Here is a 19,864-nt window from a genome sequence, read left to right as displayed (position 1 = left end):
CAGCCAGGCTGGGCAGGGATGGGACTTCTTTCCCTGCATAGGAACTTCTGGGGCTGAGTCAGACCCACTTCCAGGAAGCTCTGCAGCTGCTGGATGGGAGCCCAGCTTTGAAGGCAATGCAACCGCCAGCAACAGCACAGGTGACGTGGTATGGTATTGTCACCCTTACATTTGCACCACAATAGCATATGATGCCACCCTCACTTCTGTGCTGCTGCTGGTGCTGCCTTCAGAGCTGGGTGACTGGAGAGCGGCAGCTTACATTTCAACTGCTCTGTAGTTCAGTGATTGAAAATGCTGCTTCACATCGTAGCTGCGTTTCTCAACTTCCTTGTTTTGCATAAAACCTGTCAGTGTGCCTATTGTAATTTCTAAATCCTCCATATGAATTCTTAACAAGCTGTGGAAATCTTGACTAGTAAGCTTTCAGTTAAACCATTAATATCATTTTCCACCTGAGTTGCAGATTAATATGGAGATGACACAATCACATTCTGTTTGACAATTTGCTAAAGTAATCTTCTCTTATCCATATCTGTTGATCTATGCTTGGCATTGGTTTCCTATAAATTAAATGATTTAGTTAGGAATAGTTCCCTTTTTTGCTAAGGTATGTGTGTATATATTTGAAATTTTAAAATACAAGACAAACTAAGTTTTGCCTCAAACTACAATGCCATTATTAATGTGTTTTTTTTATTTCACTTAAATCTTTCCTGCTTTCCAGGAATGTAGTTCAGTCTTATTGGATAACTGTTTGTACATCTGTGAATAATAGTAAGCTCCTCTTCCTCCTCTGTCCCCCATCTTCCAGTTGTAGCAGTGTATAAGAGAATATTGGCTTTTATATTTGTTCGTTGTAGGCAAAGTTATAAGATCCAACATTTATATAGTATACATACCATGAATTAGTCTTTTTTAAAAGGGATATATTATCTTAAAGTAGGATTGGTCTAGGTATCTTTCTGTTTTAGTGATGTGATTGCATGTATCTGTTAAAATAACTATTTCAAATTAGTGATGCTAGATAATTGGGACTATTTAATATCACATCAAGGATTAGTCACCTACTCCAGGAAAGTGTACTAATCTGGATTAAATCATTGGAGCATGCTGTAGAACAGGTGGGCAGTAATTTGCATTCACTTTTTAGTGACTTTTAAGAAAGTACAACAAATTAAAATTTTAAAAGCAACCATGGTTAAATCCTGGTCCTGTAGGCAAGGATAATATAAAAGGATGTTGTGTGAGTAACCCTGTGCAGCTGGAGGGATTTCATCTCCAAAATCTCCAAGTAGGGTCCAGAGCCACCTTGCTACAAATGTAATAACTCACTGAACCAGATCAGCATTATCCTACTGAGCTGTGGGGAGCACGAATCATACAAAGAGAACTGCCAAGTGGCCGCGTGGACCTCTACATACTTTCCTCAGGCTACTATAAAAATTAATATATAGTGATCAACTACTACAGCATTCAGTAGAAGGGGTGTTGCTGTCTGTACTGTTTTTTAGTAATATTTAATGCAGGGTCTTTAACCTTCATGGATTAATGGCTTGAACCTAACTGTTCCCACATCCTGGAATTTAACGGTAATTAATACATCCAGCCAGCCTGGTAGACATGTAAAAATAGGAGAGGAGGGCAATAGATTTGACTTACCTGTTTTTAGTGTTACCTCATTGTCCCACCTTTATTTTGGTGTATTATATATGCATACTATTAAGTTATCATTCTGTGTCCATCGCTATAGTGTCAGAACACCTACATATTTTTAAGGACAGTTAATGGGAATAGAACTTAAAGCTACTTGTCTCTCAACCTTGTGCTTAGCTCACTAGTCTACAAGGCCTTTGTCCTTGCATGCTCTCTCTAAATATAAAAACTAAACAAATCTGTTTTTAATGGTTTTGCTAGTTGTCGTTTATCAATGTCATGATTGTTTATGAAATTCTAACTCTAGTCTTTATTACTGTTGAAGTTTTAGAGTGCTTCACTTCTTTAGGAAGTAGGGTGTTAACTGTTGACTGACGGGACTGGGCTGTCTCCCACCAACAAAGCAAGGGAAATACACTCAGTAATATTGGGGGATTTTGAAACAGGAGGGGGAAAAGAAACACTGAGAAGTTCATTTCTCTGTATCCATAGTCACATCTCTTGAATACAGAGTGGCTGTTCAAATGTCACTATTCTTTGAAATAGAGTAGAGAAGAGACCACATCTTCCAGAGTAATGCGTCAGCATGATGTGATGCTTGTCCCCATGCTCAGTGAGTGCAAGGACTTGTAAACAAACTGAACCTATTTGCATATAAATAAGTACCTGTAATCAAGTTGCAAATCTGATGAAATGTAAATCTGCGGTAAAAAAAAAAAAATTTCAGCTGCTTTAGGATTATACAGCAACTCCAGCACCCTCTCTATGGGAATGGGCTGGATTTGTGACAAGCCATTCCTCCTGAACTAGCAGGAGGATTTGCTTTTTGGTTATTGCATGTTAAGTACAAAGAGTGTGCTAATATTACTTGAGTGGTTAAGCTTAATAATATTGTATCCAGTATATTCTGAGGCCTTGTAAACCTACATATGCAACAGGATGTCTAGCACCATTTACCTGTAACACTTATAGAACGTCCTATTTTCAAAGTGTTGTACAATTTTGACTTTTCTGTCTAAACTTCAATTTACTTCTTGGTGACAGTCTTTTAGGTTTCTGTTCCTAGTGAGAAATCTTAAATAGAAAATTGTTACAGGAAATATTTAAAATTTTACCCTTCATTTTAAAAAGTGATACAGACACTTAGGACCCTAAGTCTCATTGAAAGTGGGAGTTAGGCTTCTAAGTGACTTGGGACTTAGTCTTCTAAATCACTTAGGTGCTTTTGAAAATATTGCCCTAAATCACGAGAATCAGGTACACTTACCAAATACGTTATTAATTCTAGTGCTAATCATATAGGATTTCTGTCTGTTTCTTCAGTATTTTCTTCTTCCTAGCCTGCTGTCCACCTGCCTGACTCCAGTCTACTACTTTTGCTTCCCAAAGTAATCAGTTTCTTCCCTCAGTGGTGACATTAAATCTTGAATCAATCCTAACCACTTGCAGGAAGATGCATAATTAAATGACACTTAATTTTTTCTTGTATGAAGAAAAATGCATTAACAATTGCAATTAAATTGGAAAAAAGAATATGTGCAATATGAAGCCATACACATAATGCCATAACATAACCTACATTTATTTCTAGGGAGGCAGTGTGGCCTTGAGATAGAGTACTGGACTTAAGGAACCCTGGGTTCTATTCACCGTGTGCCACTTTCCTGCTGGGTGACTTTAGGAAAGTCACTTCCCTTCCTGTGTCTTGGTTTCCCCATCTGGAAAATGGGGGTGATAATTGCCTCCTTTGCAAAGCACTTTGAGGTCTATAGATAAAAAACGCTGTATAAGAGCTGGGGGTTGTTTGTATGTTGTAAGAGCTAAGAAAGGAACCTAAGCAAAGAGGGAATAGAAACAAACTATAGGAAACGAGAGAATGATGACACAACAAACATAGCATGTCAGATAGAAGAAATACCATGCAGAACCTGGAAACTTGTAATATAGCAAAGACATCTGTCTCTGACTCTCTCCAGCACTTTTTTACCAGATCCATCAACAGAACTCTGTGTATATATATCACCATTCCATACCTACCCCTCAATCAGCTCTGAAAATAAGTACCAAATGCCACAGATGTTTTCTTCCCTTCTGTTCTATGTTGTTTTCTAGAGCTGCTGCCCTATCGTTCCTCTCCAGTCCCAATTTGTCTTAATGAAACAGTATCACCACTTTTTTATCCCCTGGTCTTCCGCAGTTGAACAAAAAATTGGACTTCACCAAGTATTGTCTCTGTTCAGCTTTCCCATCCTTTCTCTGGAATATCTTATTTCTATGAAGCTGATAATACTTAACATTAAGGCCAGACCCTTGCCTGTAATTTTTGAGCAGCAAAGAGTCCTGTGGCACCTTATAGACTAACAGATGTATTGGAGCATGAGCTTTCGTGGGTGAATATCCACTTTGTCGGATGCAGCAACACAAACATTTATAGTAATGTGCAAGTGCACAGGAAGTGGAAAGTGAAATTCTGGAAATGCAGGTGTTTATATTCAAAGCTGTACCAGTTTAAAGTGCAAAGCTTGGTGTGGGCAGTCTTAAATAGATGTAAAACTGGAACTTGGTTTGTAACAATTTAGCTCTAGGGTAAATTTTTCAAAAGTGCGAAAGAGATTTAGAAACATGTCTCCCCTTTTTAAAAGTCACTTGGGCACTTAGGGTACATCTACAGTGCCAAAAAACAAACTCTGCAGCAGCAAGTCTCAGGCCATGTCTACATCTACAATTTTGCAGCACTGGTTGTTACAGCTGTATTAGTACAGCTGTATAGGGCCAGCGCTGCAGAGTGTCCACACTTACAGCAAGCAGCGCTGCAAGTGCTGTTAGATGTGGCCACACTGCAGCGCTGTTGGGAGTGATGCATTGTGGGCGGCTATCCCACAGAGCACCTCGTCCCACAGCGGCGCTGGGGCTTCTGGGAAGGGGAAGGAAGCGTGATTGTCTTTCCGCTTCCTGTTCCTGTTCCAACGGCCAGCGTTGCTTTGGTACACATGCGGAGCACTGTGGCAGCATTGTGACTGTACAGCGCTTTTTCTGCATTATCTTTCAAGAATGGATCCTCAGCTACTGAATACTTTATTAATGACTATTGCCAGCACATCTCGCCTGGCTGTGGAGCTATTCCTTCAGCTGCTAAATGTGAGTGAGAGTGACATTGAGGAGTCAGACGATGATAGTGAATCGCATCAATGTGCAGATAGTACATTGCCAGTGGCAGTAACAGACATGCTCTGCTCTGTGGACCGGCGCGTTTGGGCTCAGGAAACCAGCACTGAGTGGTGGGATCACATCGTCCTGCAATCATGGGATGACGAGCAGTGGCTGCAGAACTTTCGTATGAGGAAAGCCACTTTCATGGCACTTTGTGATGATCTCGCCCCCAACCTGCGGCGCATGAACACGAGATTTAGAGATGCCCTTTCTGTGGAGAAGCGGGTGGCTATTGCAATCTGGAAGCTGGCAACTCCAGACTGTTTCCGATCGGTGGCGAACCAGTTTGGAGTGGGAAAGTCCACCGTTGGAATGGTGCTGATGCAAGTTTGCAGGGCCATTAATCGAACACTGACAAGAAGAACCGTGACTCTTGGGAATGTGCAGGACATTTTAGATGGCTTTGCAGAAATGGGGTTCCCTAACTGTGGAGGGGCAGTAGATGGGACGCATATTCCTATTATCTCTCCACCCCACCTGGTATCAGAGTATGTTAATCGCAAGGGGTACTTCTCCGTGGTTCTGCAAGCGCTTGTGGATCACCGTGGGCATTTCACTGACATTTACTCTGGATGGCCTGGAAAGGTGCACGATGCACACATATTTAGGAACAGTGCCCTGTTCAGGAGGCTTAGGGCCGGGACCTTTTTCCCAGATCACAAGATAACAGTAGGGGACGTGGAAATGCCCATTGTGATTCTGGGAGACCCCGCTTACCCATTAATGCCATGGCTCATGAAACCATATACAGGGAAGCTTGACAGGAGCAAGGAACGGTTCAACTACAGGTTGAGCCGGTGCAGAATGACTGTGGAGCGTGCTTTTGGCCGTTTGAAAGCTCGCTGACGCAGTCTCTATGGGAAGCTAGATTTGATGGAAAGCAGCATAACCGCTGTTATATCCGCGTGCTGCACCCTCCATAATATTTGTGAAGGGAAGGGTGAAAGGTTCAGTGAGGAATGGACCTCCGAGGTTAGACGCTTGGAGAATGAGTTTGCTCAGCCAGAGAGCAGGGCTAATAGGGAGGCCCAGGAAAGGGCTTCAAGGATTAGGGATGCTTTAAGGGAGCAATTTGATGCTGAGAGCCAGCAGTAATGTTTGATGCATGTGTTGTGCTTTGCTTTACCTTGCTGTGTATAATTTACCATTTCTAGCACCAATTAAACGTATTGAAAGAAATACAAACCAAAAACTTTTATTTGTCATACAGTAAAAAACATGCAAGGGGGTATGGGTGGTTCACAGTACATTAAGAGGTTTTACTATGTCCTATTTTACTCAATTGTCACGGTCTGATGCAAGTCACCATTACTTTGCTGCAGAATGATGGGGGTGGAGTGCACTGGGTAAGAATTATAGATATCTTGGTTAGTAGGTGATCTTATAGGTGTTGGGGGCAGCTGGTGATAATAAGGAACTGGCTGCTGCAGAAAGCTGTTTTGAGGATATACAGGGGGACAAGGAAGAGTGCTTTGGGAAGGCTGTGGGTTATCACGGTATATATTTGTCTGCATGGCTACAAGAGACTCAAAAGACTTGGTTTGGCAAGACAGGAGGCTCATCATCTGCCTGGCTATTTTTTTGGCAGACAATTCCTTTCTCCTGCTTTCTCTCTGCCTCCATTCATGTACTGTATTTCTCCATTCCTCAGTCTTCCTACTTTCCCTGTTGTAGTGGTTCAGAACGGTCTTGATCAATTCCTCTTTTGATTTCCTAGGATTGCGCCTCAAGTTCTGTAATCTACGTGAGGCCGGTGATACAGCTGCATTATTCGAGTTCCCTAGAAAAAATAGAGATAGAAACATGTAATACACAGGGGCATCATTGTTTATTATCAAATTTTGAAGGACATTTGAAACTTTAGGTAGCATCCCTCTCACATACCTCACATAACACTGTAGAGGTCAAGAAAGCTAAGTCATGTCGAGCAATGAGGTGAGTACTTTTGCTAAAATTTCTCCCATGTTAGTGGGATGCCTTGGTTCCTGCTTGGACTGGTGGCTGGGGGAACAACAGCTAACACCGCGGGGCTGAGTGCCTGCTTGGACTGCTGGCTGGGGAAACAACAGAGCACACCGCGGGGCAGGGTGCCTGCTTGGAAGGGGGGCTGGGGGAACAACAGAGCACACCGCGGGGCAGGGTGCTGCTTGGAAGGGGGGCTGGGGGAACAACAGAGCACACCACGGGGCAGGGTGCCTGCTTGGAAGGGGGGCTGGGGGAACAACAGAGCACACCACGGGGCAGGGTGCCTGCTTGGAAGGGGGGCTGGGGGAACAACAGAGCACACCGCGGGGCAGGGTGCCTGCTTGGACTGCTGGCTGGGGGAACAACAGCTAACACCGCGGGGCTGAGTGCCTGCTTGGACTGCTGACTGGGGAAACAACAGAGCACACCGCGGGGCAGGGTGTCTGCTTGGAAGGGGGGCTGGGGGAACAACAGAGCACACCACGGGGCAGGGTGCCTGCTTGGAAGGGGGGCTGGGGAAACAACAGAGCACACCGCGGGGCAGGGTGCCTGCTTGGACTGCTGGCTGGGGGAACAACAGCTAACACCGCGGGGCTGAGTGCCTGCTTGGACTGCTGTCTGGGGAAACAACAGAGCACACCGCGGGGCAGGGTGCCTGCTTGGAAGGGGGGCTGGGGAAACAACAGAGCACACCGCGGGGCAGGGTGCCTGCTTGGAAGGGGGGCTGGGGAAACAACAGAGCACACCGCGGGGCAGGGTGCCTGCTTGGAAGGGGGGCTGGGGAAACAGCAGATCACACCGCGGGGCAGGGTGCCTGCTTGGACTGCTGGCTGGGGGAACAACAGCTAACACCGCGGGGCTGAGTGCCTGCTTGGACTGCTGTCTGGGGAAACAACAGAGCACACCGCGGGGCGGGGTGCCTGCTTGGAAGGGGGCTTGGGGGAACAACAGAGCACACCGCGGGGCAGGGTGCCTGCTTGGATGGGGGGCTGGGGAAACAACAGAGCACACTGCGGGGCAGGGTGCCTGCTTGGAAGGGGGGCTGGGGAAACAACAGAGCACACTGCGGGGCAGGGTGCCTGCTTGGAAGGGGGGCTGGGGAAACAGAGCACACTGCGGGGCTGAGTGCCTGCTTGGACTGGTGGCTGGGGGAACAGCAGATCACACCGCCTGGATGCCTACGTGCTGGGAAGGGCAGGGGGGTGGGGGAGGGGAAACAGAGCGCCTTGGGCTGGGGAGCCATGAATCTAGCTCCCTACCCTCAATTATCCCTAAACTATCAACAGGCTTTCGTACTGCCAGACATATCACTGCTGCGTGTTACCTGGGAAGAGAGGGAGGGTCTTCTACAGGAATGTGGATACCGCCCTGGCCCCTATGCAGCTTGCCTGTGTGCAGCCATGGTCCCCCCACCCCTCGCTGCACAGTGGATCGGACGAGTTAGCCTGACTGGGACAGGGACCACGGTGGCTCTCCCTATAAACTTGAGAAAGCACATTGCCCAAGCTCTAGCTGCAACTTTTCAAGAGATTACTGAGGCAGATTACACAGATGTCATAGATCACATCAATGGGCTATTCCACGTTTAGGCATGCATGCAGGCAGCCATAACGAAAATCCTCCTCTCCCAAAACATTGCAATCTACTTACCACGAGCACGATCCTCAGCTTCCTCATCAACGTCCGCTTCCAGCTGCTGCGACTGGCTAGTCTCCTCAGGGCTGGAGAAGAGCTCCTGGCTGCCTGTGTCCTGAGACTCCGGGGTGTCTCCCTCCACGCCAGTAGCATCACTGTATTCATCCTCTACACCATCCCCCACTTCTCCCTGCTCTGAACTCTCCATCGTGCTCCTAGGATTCACGGTGGGGTCACACCCAAGTATGGCATCCAGCTCCTTGTAAAACCTGCAGGTTGTGGGGGCAGCTCCTGAGCGTCGGTTTCCCTCACGGGCTTTGCAGTATGCACTCCTCAGCTCCTTAATTTTGACTCTGCATTGCAAGGCTTCCCGTTCGTGGCCCCTTCTCATCATGGACTGCGATATCTGACCATAGGTATCATAGTTTCTCCTTCTGGAGCGCAGCTGTGTTTGAACAGCCTTATCTCCCCACACACTAATTAGATCCTGCAGCTCTGCATTGGTCCATGCTGGGGCTCGTTTGGTGCGTGGAGGCATGGTCGCTGAATGATTGATTGATTAATTGCACTCCACGCCTGGCTGAGCAAACAGGAAGGTGATTTTTGAAATTTCCCGGGGCATTTAAAGGAGGGGTCAGGTGAGCACAGGGCAGAGGAGTTTTCTTGATTACCAGAGAGGTATCCTCAGGTATGCTGGGATACCTGCTTATTCCACGGAGGTCAAGAAAAGCGCTGGTAAGTGTCTACACTTGATTACCAGCGCTGGATCACCAGCGCTGGATCCTCTACACCTGAGACAAAACGGGAGTACGGCCAGCGCTGCAAACAGGGAGTTGCAGCGCTGGTGATGCCCTGCAGATGTGTACACCTCCTAAGTTGCAGCGCTGTAACCCCCTCACCAGCGCTGCAACTTTGTGATGTAGACAAGCCCTCAGACTGGATCAGCTGACTCAGGCTTGCATTACAGGGCTTAAAATAGCAGTGCAGACATTCCTGTTGGAGCTTGGGTTCTAAACCTGGCGGGAGGCATGTGTCTCAGAGCCTGAGCAAGATATTCTAGCAGAAATATCTACACGGCTACTTTTAGCCCCAAAGCCTGAGCTTGTCAGCTGACTCATGTTCTGAGACTCACTGATGTAGTGGGGTTTTCAGTGTAGACATACCCTTAGGAGCTTAAGTCCCTTCTGCGCTTCTGGAAATTTTACCCAAGTCACTAAAGTATCAACTTACTGTTGAAAACAGATTTAAATCTGATTAATATTCTCCACATAGGGGTTTAGATCATTTAATTAGGTTTAAAATCAGACCTTTAGTTAAACTTGTGCAACTTTGGTTTTTAGTCTAAAGTCATAATTGACCAGTACATTTCCATTGCCCATACAGAGATGCAGAAAAGAAAAATAAATGAGATTTCGTAAATTCTTTGTTTCAGTAAACAGAGGCATTGTGTGAAATATTTAAATTTGTTTTATGAAGTATGTTTTTACATACTTTGTCTCTACAGGCAAAACATTCACTTTTGGCCACTTTTTTATTAGTGACTGAGTTTACTGAATATCACATTGTTTAATAAAATTCCAGTGGTGGAATGCAGAAAATTAACAGGGTTGCCAGAGAAAAAAATAGAAGCTCAGCAACAAAGGCCATTCTGTGACTTCAGTGTTTGTATTTGTTCATGGCTCTTATTTTTTTTTCTTTGCAGCTTGAGGCTAGGCAAAGACATAAGTTTTGTAGGGTATTCATAATTCACTATAGTGCTTTTGTATCTTTTTTTCCCCATTTAGGACTTTAGCAACGATTGCATAGTCCGAAGGAGCTGAAGGGCAGATAGGGAAATGTATTTTTCTGTCAATCAAGATTTGCTTTTATTGAAGAATGCAGTGTTGCTCAAAGGAAAGAAAATGAAGCATTCAACACTGCGTTCCAAATACTTCCTTTAAAAAAAAAAAGAGAAGGAAAAAAAAACTATTTCTTTTTCCATTCTCTGCCAGAGACAGATCACTTAAACTCTTGAATTACGACATCTGTCTGTATCTAAGGGGCCTCACTCGCCCAGCCTCCTTATTTGTTTCTCTCTCCAGCAGATGGATCAGTTCCCTAGCTGGCTGGAGGCTGCCCTTCTAGAAGAATCCAACAGTATCTCAAGTGCAAACTCAGACTGTGAACTAGCCAGAAGGAAAGAGGAGGAAGTTAGATTTGTTCAGGCTGATATAGTCAGGGTGCTCCTATACGTAGTTTTATAGCTAGAGCTTGCACCAGAGGCATCACCGTTCCTAGAGTTCCTGTACTCATATACAGTGGTCAATAATTCTATTGGCTAACAGCCACGGTCAAGCCCAATTCCATGTCTGGTACCCTCAGAATCAAAAAAGGGTAACATCCAGGGTTGGTGATTGAGTTCCTACTTAAGACTTGGACCATTAAAACTGAACTCTGGAGAATACTGTAAAGTGGAGAGCACCACCCAGCAATCAATTTCTATAGAGGTTTCTCAATTTGGATAGCCAGTAAACTTCACAGCATGTAGAGATGCAGGCTTCATCTCCCGTTCCTTACTACTATTGCACAGTTAACCTCTTCCTGTATAGAAGGTGGAATGGCAGCTGTGTGGTACGTTAGAGATTGCACTGATTAAGATTCAACTTGCAGGCTGTGACCTGTGGTTAATTCCAGGTCCTCTTGAGTTTCTGTTGTGCCCTTTCAGGAACTTCGTAGCTAGCCCATGCTGCCGTTAAACATATTTTCTAGTACTGTGGCAAGAAAGGGCACAGTAAGACCTGACTATAACAACATAAAAAATAACTTGTCTACAGACTTCCCAAAACTTTAGCTATGCAGTCTCATTTATCCCTAATGTTTGAGTAGAACATTCAGATAAAAAATTCACAACACATGGACAAGATCAATAAAATACCTTGCCATCATAGATGCTGGTTATTCAAGATTCTAGACTGGTTATGTTAATTTTTTTCTACTACAGAATAGAGATCACAGTCCAAAATGTCTAGAAGTAAAACTTGGATTCCAAAATCTTGTAATTCCTTCACTGATTAATTTAAAACAAAAATCTGAAAAAGGCATTTGCGCAGCAATTTAGGTAATTCTAATTATGGATATTAGCCTGACTAAATTGAAGAAGCTTTCTGGGTGGTTAGTTTACATATGGTGACTTGCTTCCATCTTGAAGAAAACCATTTAATATCAATGTTCAGGGTTTAAAAGAAATTAGAAATAGTTTGGCTTTGCATTAAAGTTTTAGGGCATGGGTCTAAGTCCATAATTTATTTCATGTAGAAGTGATGCTAGCTATCATATACAGAAAGCATGATACATATTAAGAGAAGGGTTGCCAACTTTCTATTTGCAGAAAACAGAACACACTTACCCCTCCCCTTCTCCAAGGCCCCATCTGTGTTGACTCAATCCCCCTTCCCTCTGTCGCTTGCTCTCCCCCATGCTCACTCACTTGATCATTTTCACCAGGCTGGGGCAAGAGGTTGTGGTGTGGGAGGGGGTGAGGGCTCCAGCTAGGGGTATGAGCTCTGGAGAGTGGGTTTGGGGATGATAGGTTTGGGGTGCAGGAGGGGGGCTCAGGACTGGGGCAGGGGGTTGGAATGCTGGAATGGGTTCCGAGCTGGGGCAGGGGTGCGGGAGGGAGTTTAGATGTGGGGAGGGATCTAGGGCTGGGGCAAGGGGGTGAGGTGCGGGAGGGGGTTTGGGCAGCGCTTTACTTCAAGCGTTTTCTGGGAAGTGGCCAATATGTCTCCTAGGCGGAGGCGCACAGCGAGGGGGCTCTGTGAGCTGTCCCTGCCTGCTGGCACCACCCTGCTGCTCCTGTTGACTGTGGTTCCTGGCCAATAGGAGTTGTGGAGCAGGTGCTTGGGGAGAGGGTCTGCATGTGGAGCCCCCGTGACCACCCCGTGCCTAGCAACCAGAGGGATATGCTGGGAGCAGTGCAGAGTTGGGAAGGCACCCTGCCTGCCCTACTGTGGGCAGTCAACCAAACTTTTAATTGTCTGTTCAGTGATGAAAAGGGACCCTGGTGAGTCAAGTCCGTAACTGAGCTTTCCAGTTGAAATCCAGATGCCTGGCAACCCTAATTAATAGTCGGGGGTTGTTATACAGTAGGAGGGAAATAGTTTCTAATGACTGGGAGCACTAGCTAAAGTGTTATACTAGCCAAGAATTTTTCAACTTCTAATGAACAAGAAATTCTAGCAATAGATGTTTGATGTAGGAGGAAAATGCAAGATTCCTTTGTAGCGTGGATATGCTTTTTCATTATCTTGGTGTCAGAGACTGCTGTTATGTAAGATCAATAACAATATAAGGAACAGAAAAGTAAAGAGAATTGGGTTTGAAAATCTACTTCAGATATCTGCTGGTGACCCAGGTCAACATTCAATAATCCATATTTTTAAAAGATGAAGTGGACATAAGGATTTTAGTTTTGACAGCTTGGCTTTCGAGCTACTCTAATTCTGAATATCTCTTCTTTTCACTGTAAGTTAGTCTTCAAAAAGAACTCTGGCCAGATGGAGATGTTGGTATGTTTATAAAAGCTGGCTGAACTGCTTTTGTAATAACGTACTGGGTCAGAAGAGAAGAAGGAAAATTACAACTTGTAGAAATTTCTCTTAGGCTGTGAAATTCTGGGTAGAGACTAGGAGAAGAATTTTCAAAGTCACCCAAGTGACTTGGGACCTAGGCTTCTAAGTCATGTAGGTGCTTTTAAAGTATTTTTATCCTTTTATCTGATTTGTCTGAAGTGTTATGCACACTAATATTGCTATATAAATAATATGCTTGTGATTTGGTAACTTCTGCCTTTTTTTAATCTCTTCTGATTAGATAACTTTGCATTTGTAGGTTCAATATTAGGTTAGAATTCTCCAAGTGATTATTTCTTTATTCTGTGTGACGTAAGATTTTCTTGATGGATCCTGTTGCACAGTCAAAGTCTTAGTTAATTCAGTAACAAGCCCCAGATTCAATGGACACCTTTGCTCTTTCCTCTAAACCTATAGGTGCTGTAACAGTATCTAGACTCACCATCACTGGTGTCTCCTGCTAGTTGCTTTGGGAATTAGCTCTTGTCAGCTGTGGCATACCTTCTGCACGTGATGTCTCACCCATTGTCTGCTCTACTGATTTGGGAACAGTGTTGCTCCCCACTCGGTGGTGTCTGCTTCCCCACTCTCACCCACTTCCCAGTGGGATGGGGTGGGTAACAACAGTCCTTTTGGCTTGCTCCTGCCTCAGTGACCAGTCACAACCCCAAAGTCTAGCCTCTCGCCTCCGGGACAAGTTTCAGTCAGTCTCAGCCACACTCCTCCACAGCCAGGTGCAGTACAAGGGGAGGACCCAGGCCAATCTCCTACTCTGGGTCCTGTCCCAGGGACCCTCTAGTGGCATCCTCTCTGCCCTTCTTCTCTCCCCTTGTCTGACTGTCCTCCCTGGGCCACTTCCCCTTGGCCCCCTGCACCTTCTCAGTCTTTCTAGTCAGGGTCTGCAGCCTGGCAGGTAATGGGCTAGAGTTCTCTTCTGCTCCACCTCCTTACCTCAGGAGCCAGTCCTCCTCCCTTGCTAGTCAGGGAGAGACTCCCCTCTCCTTTCCTAGGCAGCCTTTGTATAGGACTCAGCCTGGCCCTGACTGGCTGCCTCTTTCTTTGCCCTGATTGGCTCTCCACAGGCCTTTGCTGATTGGCTGCTGGTCTACACAGCCTCTCTGGTCTGTTCCAGTCTCTTTTCTCATAGAGTGGGGCAGCCACCCCACTACAGGTGGGTTTTCCCATCTCAGTTATGGCTTGTAGTTCCTTATTCAAGTCTTTAATTGAAGATGGTTTCAGACATTGCAAAAGGATAACAATCAACGACTTGTTAAGGATGTTATAAAAAAGTTGAGACTTTAAAAAGAAGGAATCCCCCGTCTTCCACTCGATCCAAAAAAGGAAAACAAACTCCTCCCAAAAGACCTAGGTTTTGTTTTTCACAAGCCTTCATAATCTCAAAATGCTTTGCTCACTTAGCATGAAATTAAAAACATATTGTAGACTAGAGACCGCACCCATTAAGAAATTCCTGTTGTAAATGAGCCTTTCAGAAAGTTAGAGGATGGCCAAAATTCTATTATATTGGAGAGTGTCTAGCAGCCCTAGCTGTGGAATTGCTCATAAAAGATTTGTATGGTTTGCCTTACATGATGGAAAATCCTGTGTGCTACTATTGGCATCTTGATTATCTCTCCACTTTCTTTGATACACACCCCAAATCCTTGATGTTGCTTCTGTCATCACCCTTGTGCTCCAGTAGGGTAGTACTTCCTTAGGATCCATCAAGGCCACTCCTGAATTGACCCAATGGATTGTCAAGATCTGACATCAAATATTCTCCCTGTTTTGCGGGGGGAGGGCAAAGAATTACAACTTCCTGTCTTCCTAAATCTCAGGAGACCAAACCTGGTTTTTTTATGCATAAATTTACAAAAGATTACAGTTAGGCTGGCACAGTGCTGCTAACATATTGTAGGAAAAAGAATGCTTAAATATTTAATATGGGCAGCAGATTTGTGTGTGTGTGTTTTGTTTTTTCTTTTGGTGACAGCAAGATTCACTGCAATACAAACAATATTGATACATGAAAAAATATAAATCCTGTTACTACTTTTTCTTTAATTGCACCTCTCTCTTTGGAACAGTGCTACTTTTCTTTGTGTAAATACTCAGTAAACCTTTTTGTATAGGCAAATGTTATACTTGACTAACATGATTTCTTTGAGCCATGGATCCTATAGTTGCTCACTGATTTAAACTAGTTAGTCTTTATGAAATTGCTCTTGAAATAACTTGTTTATTACAGAACTTGAACAGTTCAGAATTTCATTCATTTTCATTCCCATTTTTAATAACTGCCATAAGATTATTTTATCAGAATTTGAAAGTTAATTGCCTCAGATGACGTCCAAATTGTTTGATAGTCAAGCCTTATGTACGTATGGAAACCAAACTATTGCTGAAAATGTTTCTCATTAATGACTATTGAAAGTTATCTAAGTGCTTGTGCAAACCTGACTCAATACCATCTCAGAAAACATGACTGAGACTTTCAAGGGTCAGGGGAGAAATGCCCAGTCTTTAAAAAGAGATGCCTAGTGATTTCTAGTTTCATGTATTCTTTCTTACACTTTTTTTTTTTTTTTTTTTGGTAACCATATGTATTTGTATGTGAAGTCTGATAATTACCGTAGTGAAAGTCCTCTCGGCTTCTATTTTTTTTATTTATTGTGAAACCTTGACTCGGAGCTTTCCCCTACTACTATTTATCTAGTTACTAATAATTATTTGTTACAGCAGTGCCTAAAGATCCCAACTGATTTGTTCTGTTTTGTAGAGCACAGTGGGTCATGGTCTATGACTAGGGCTCCGTGGCACTATGGTAATACAAATGATCATAACTGGGGATTGGTTGATTGTGCCAAACACCGTACAATGCTTACTAACAGTTCTGTTTGCTGCCTAGAAGAGTTTATACTCTACATATCTAACAGACAAAGGACAGGGAGTGGAAACCAACACAGGAGGGTGAAGTGACTTCACCCAGGGTCAGTGGGAGAGTGAGGGATAGAATCCCACATCTCCTGAGTCACAGTCCAGTCTACTGGGCCACTCTGCCCTTTTTATTTTAATCCTCCACCTCCAAATTTAAATCTTTCCTAAAGGAAAAAAAATCACATTTTAAAATAATCAGATCCAGCTAACTTACATCCAAGAGTTTTTAAAAAAAACTGGCTGAGTTGCCTGCTAGACGGGTAATGTTGATTTTCAATGAGTTTTCGAACTATGCGAAAGTTCCAGAAGACTGGAAGAAAGCTAATGTTCCACCAATATTTAAAAAGACGGTCAACACTCTGTAGTCTGTGTTCACTCCTTGTAGTTCAGCCAATCCTCACCAGCGGCTCCGAAGCTATGCCAACAAGCCCACTTCCTCAGTCTTTCTATAGTTAGGAAAGAATCCCTTGTGATTTTTAGAGAGGGTTATTGCACAAACAGTACTCTGACCTCTAACCTGTTACTATAACACAATATTTAAAAAGTGTAAAGAAGATGATCCAGGTAATTATAGTCATGTCAATCTGACATTGATTCCGGGCAGAATAATGGAGCAGTTGATATGGGACTTCATTAATAAAGAATCAAAGATAATATAATGCTAATCAATATGGGTTGATGGAAAATAGGTCTGGTCAAACTATCTTGATATCATGTTTGTTTGTTTGTTGAGATAACAACAGATTTGATAAACTACCTACATGGGGAACAAATATTTGATGATGGGCTCTTCATTCCATCAAACAGAGGTATAACAAGATCCAATGGCTGGAAGTTGAAGCTAGACAAACTCAGACTGGAAAAAAGGTGTACATTTTTAACAGTGAAGGTAATTAACTATTAGAACATTTTACCAAAGATCATGATGTGTTCTCCATCTGCTGACAATTTGAAAATCAGGATTCGATGTATTTTTTTTTAAAGATATGCTCTGTTTCAAATGGAATTATTTTGGGAGAATTGTGTGGACTGTGTTATACAGAAGTTCAGACTAGGTCATAGTGATCCCTTTTGACCTTGGAATCTTTTTTTTTTTTTTTTTTAAATCTTTCTGAAGATTTCAGTATGCCTTGCTGGAATTTACTCTCATGAAGCTATGAAACAAACCGTCTCACATATACAGTGAAAGGGCTTGAGTCCAAAACTGAAGTTTGCTGTCCATCAAAGTAGTCAAAAAGCAGAATTAAATGTTGTGTTATAGTAACAGTTTAGAATTCAGAGGTTTGTGCAATAACCTTCTTTAAAGATTGTAAGGGATTCTTTCCTAACCATAGGAAGGCTGAGGAAGTGGGCTTGTTGACACAACTTTGGAGCCACCAGGGAGAGTTGGCTGAGATACAAGACGTAAGTGCAGACTAGAGAAGGTTGACTTTCTGTAGGTTTGGAAAATGATATAGTAGTAGTTAACTTTAAATGTTAGGTAAGATAACCAAATGGTCAGGTACAAAATGTAAGTGACCACTAATTCAGGTTGTACAGGACAGTACACTAGCCATTACTTTTTAAGGAATGTTTTTCTATATTTTTTTTCTGTTAAAACAAATTCCCATACCAATCATATTCTTATAGCTAATCTCCTACCAACCAGTGAAGACATTCTCTTGCCCCCCGCCCCAAATAAAGATGGATGTTTCTCTGTTGCTTGGTTCTGTATTTGCATTTTATTTATGTTGTGCTGTCTCCAGTAAGGGTGGTACTTCTCATCCTTTTATCTGTGGTTTTGCTCCAGGTAATAAGTCCAACTTTATCAGTTTTGTGTTTTTATAGGCTTCAGGCTTAGTCTTGCTCTGCAGTACCTGATGGGTATCTCGAGGTTTCTTGTCAAGTCAGCAAATGCAGTGCCTGATTTTCCAAGATACATGACAATGTAGGCAGACTATCAGAGGAAAGAACTAAGCCCTTGAGTTTTTATCTGAATTTTACTTATAAAAACAGTATCAAGTTACATCTTAAAGTATTTATTTTACTTGCCATTGTTCATGGGTCACTCTTACTCTCCTGAGAATAACTCTTTTCTGTCAGTATTGCCTCCGTTTAAACACTGACAGTCTGTATTTCTGTTTTTATAGAGCTTCAATTGACATGGCTTTTCTGTTCATTTCCTCCTTTGTGTGCCAACATTGGGGATGACAGCACAGGTCAGAGCGGTGTTCGTTAGTAAACTTGCTTCAGAGCCAGTAAAGAGAGCACAACTTTTTCAGTCACAGGCGCCATGTAATAATGACCACTATCTTGTATTTCTGTAATATTCCAGTTAGGTTATAGGCATTTTGAGAGGTCACATTGTGGGCTTAAACCCCTGGAGTGGTGGTGGTGGTTGTAGTAGTAGTATGTTGGTTGGTGGTTGTTTGGAGGGAAGATGAACTTGAAAAATCTTTTTTTAATCCTAAACAGATTTTTGTGCATGTTCTTGCTGAGCAGTTGTTTACATTTTGAGGTTACTGATTAAAAACTCTGGATCCACAGTAAATAATATGTTTCAATATTATTGTAGCATTTAGAGGTTCTTGTCATGGACCAGGACTCTGTTGCACTAGGTGCTGCATAAACATGATGGCTGCCAAGTGTCAGTATAATTTAAAAGTTAGTCTAAGGGGCCTGATTCCAACAGTTGCTGAGAACCCACATCTCAGGTTTTAGACACTAACAAAAGGCCTGATGTCCATGCATGCAAGCAACCTTTCGTGCGCACACAGGAAGTTGGATGGGGAGGTCAGACAAACAGTTGAAGGATTGGGGAAAGGAATGCAACCATACCCTGATTGTAATGATTGCCATCTACCTTCTTGTTTCTGTGAGTTCCCCCCCCCACCCCCAAAATACATAAACTAGCCCGCTGCCCCTTCTACAACCCTGGCCGCTGTTAATTTCTTTTTTCCACAGATTCTTCAATATTAAACAAGGTATTGATAGTAAACTATTTGGCTCAAGGGGGTGGGGTGGAACCTTATTCACAACACAGAATGAAATGCAATGTTTAGGCTATTTTTGGACTTCAGGGATAAAGGATTACTTAATATACAAAATGTGAAATGTTGAATCTGTATCAAGATTATAGAATACAGTTGAGGGCCATGCCTTCTGTCTAAGTTTTGATGTCTTCAATTTTGTCCAGCCAGCCAAATCTTGTTAGAACCTTCTGCCTGGTGGTTACAAAGTAGCGTTGACCATAAAGATAGAGTGGAAGTGACTGTGTCATAAACAGATAGCTAAGGGTTAATGTTCTTTTACCTGTAAAGGGTTAACAAAGGGAACCAAACACCTGACCAGAGGACCAATCAGGAAACAAGACTTTTTCAAATCTGGGTAGAGGGAAGTTTTGGGTGTGAGTTTTTTGTTCTTTGTCTTGGTTCGGTGGCCCTCTCGGCTCTGAGAGTGATCTTTCTATCTCCAGGCTTTCTAATCTTCTGTTTCCAAGTTGTAAGTACAAGGATAGTAAGACAATAGGTTTATATTGTTTTTTTTGTATTTACATATGTGTAGTTGCTGGAATGTGTTAAATTGTATTCTTTTTGGATAAGGCTGTTTGTTCATTTTTTCCTTTAAGCAATTGACCCTGTATATTGTCACCTTGATACAGAGACCATTTTATGTCCTTTTTCTTTCTTTTTATATAAAGCTTTCTTTTTAAGACCTGTTTGAGTGTTTTTCACTGGTTAAGGCTAAGAAACAAAGGGAGGGGGAAAATCTCTTTGTATTAGATTTACTAAGCCTGACTTTGCATACCCTCTGGGTGAGGGGGGAGAGAGGTTAGATCTCTCGGTACTTGTGTTTCAAGGACTTGAAGCAGG

General features: G+C 43.2%; 2 protein-coding genes across 3 annotated transcripts in view; one reads left to right on the top strand and one right to left on the bottom strand.

Moving 5' to 3' along the window:
- Window positions 1-19,864, top strand: part of ZDHHC14 (zinc finger DHHC-type palmitoyltransferase 14) — a 165,567-nt gene that overhangs the window by 45,344 nt on the left and 100,359 nt on the right. The window lies entirely within an intron of this gene.
- LOC127049234 (zinc finger and SCAN domain-containing protein 29-like) lies at window positions 6,046-9,404 on the bottom strand. The gene is made up of 2 exons (XM_050949824.1): window positions 8,482-9,404; window positions 6,046-6,646 (listed from the first exon to the last, which is right to left on the bottom strand). Exons 1-2 carry the CDS (start codon window positions 9,002-9,004, stop codon window positions 6,141-6,143), a joined length of 1,029 nt encoding a protein of 342 aa, XP_050805781.1. The 5' UTR covers window positions 9,005-9,404; the 3' UTR covers window positions 6,046-6,140.

The sequence above is a fragment of the Gopherus flavomarginatus genome, chromosome 4 (assembly GCF_025201925.1).
Source record: "Gopherus flavomarginatus isolate rGopFla2 chromosome 4, rGopFla2.mat.asm, whole genome shotgun sequence".
In the NCBI taxonomy this organism is placed as follows: domain Eukaryota; kingdom Metazoa; phylum Chordata; order Testudines; family Testudinidae; genus Gopherus; species Gopherus flavomarginatus.
This window is presented reverse-complemented; position numbering and strand designations above follow the sequence as displayed.

Coding starts and splice junctions, on each gene's coding strand:
- LOC127049234 (XM_050949824.1), bottom strand. CDS start 9,004: ATGCCTCCACGCACCAAACGAGCCCCAGCATGGACCAATGCAGAGCTG. Junction 6,647..8,481: donor AGCTGAGGATCGTGCTCGTG/GTAAGTAGATTG, acceptor TATTTTTTCTAG/GGAACTCGAATAATGCAGCT.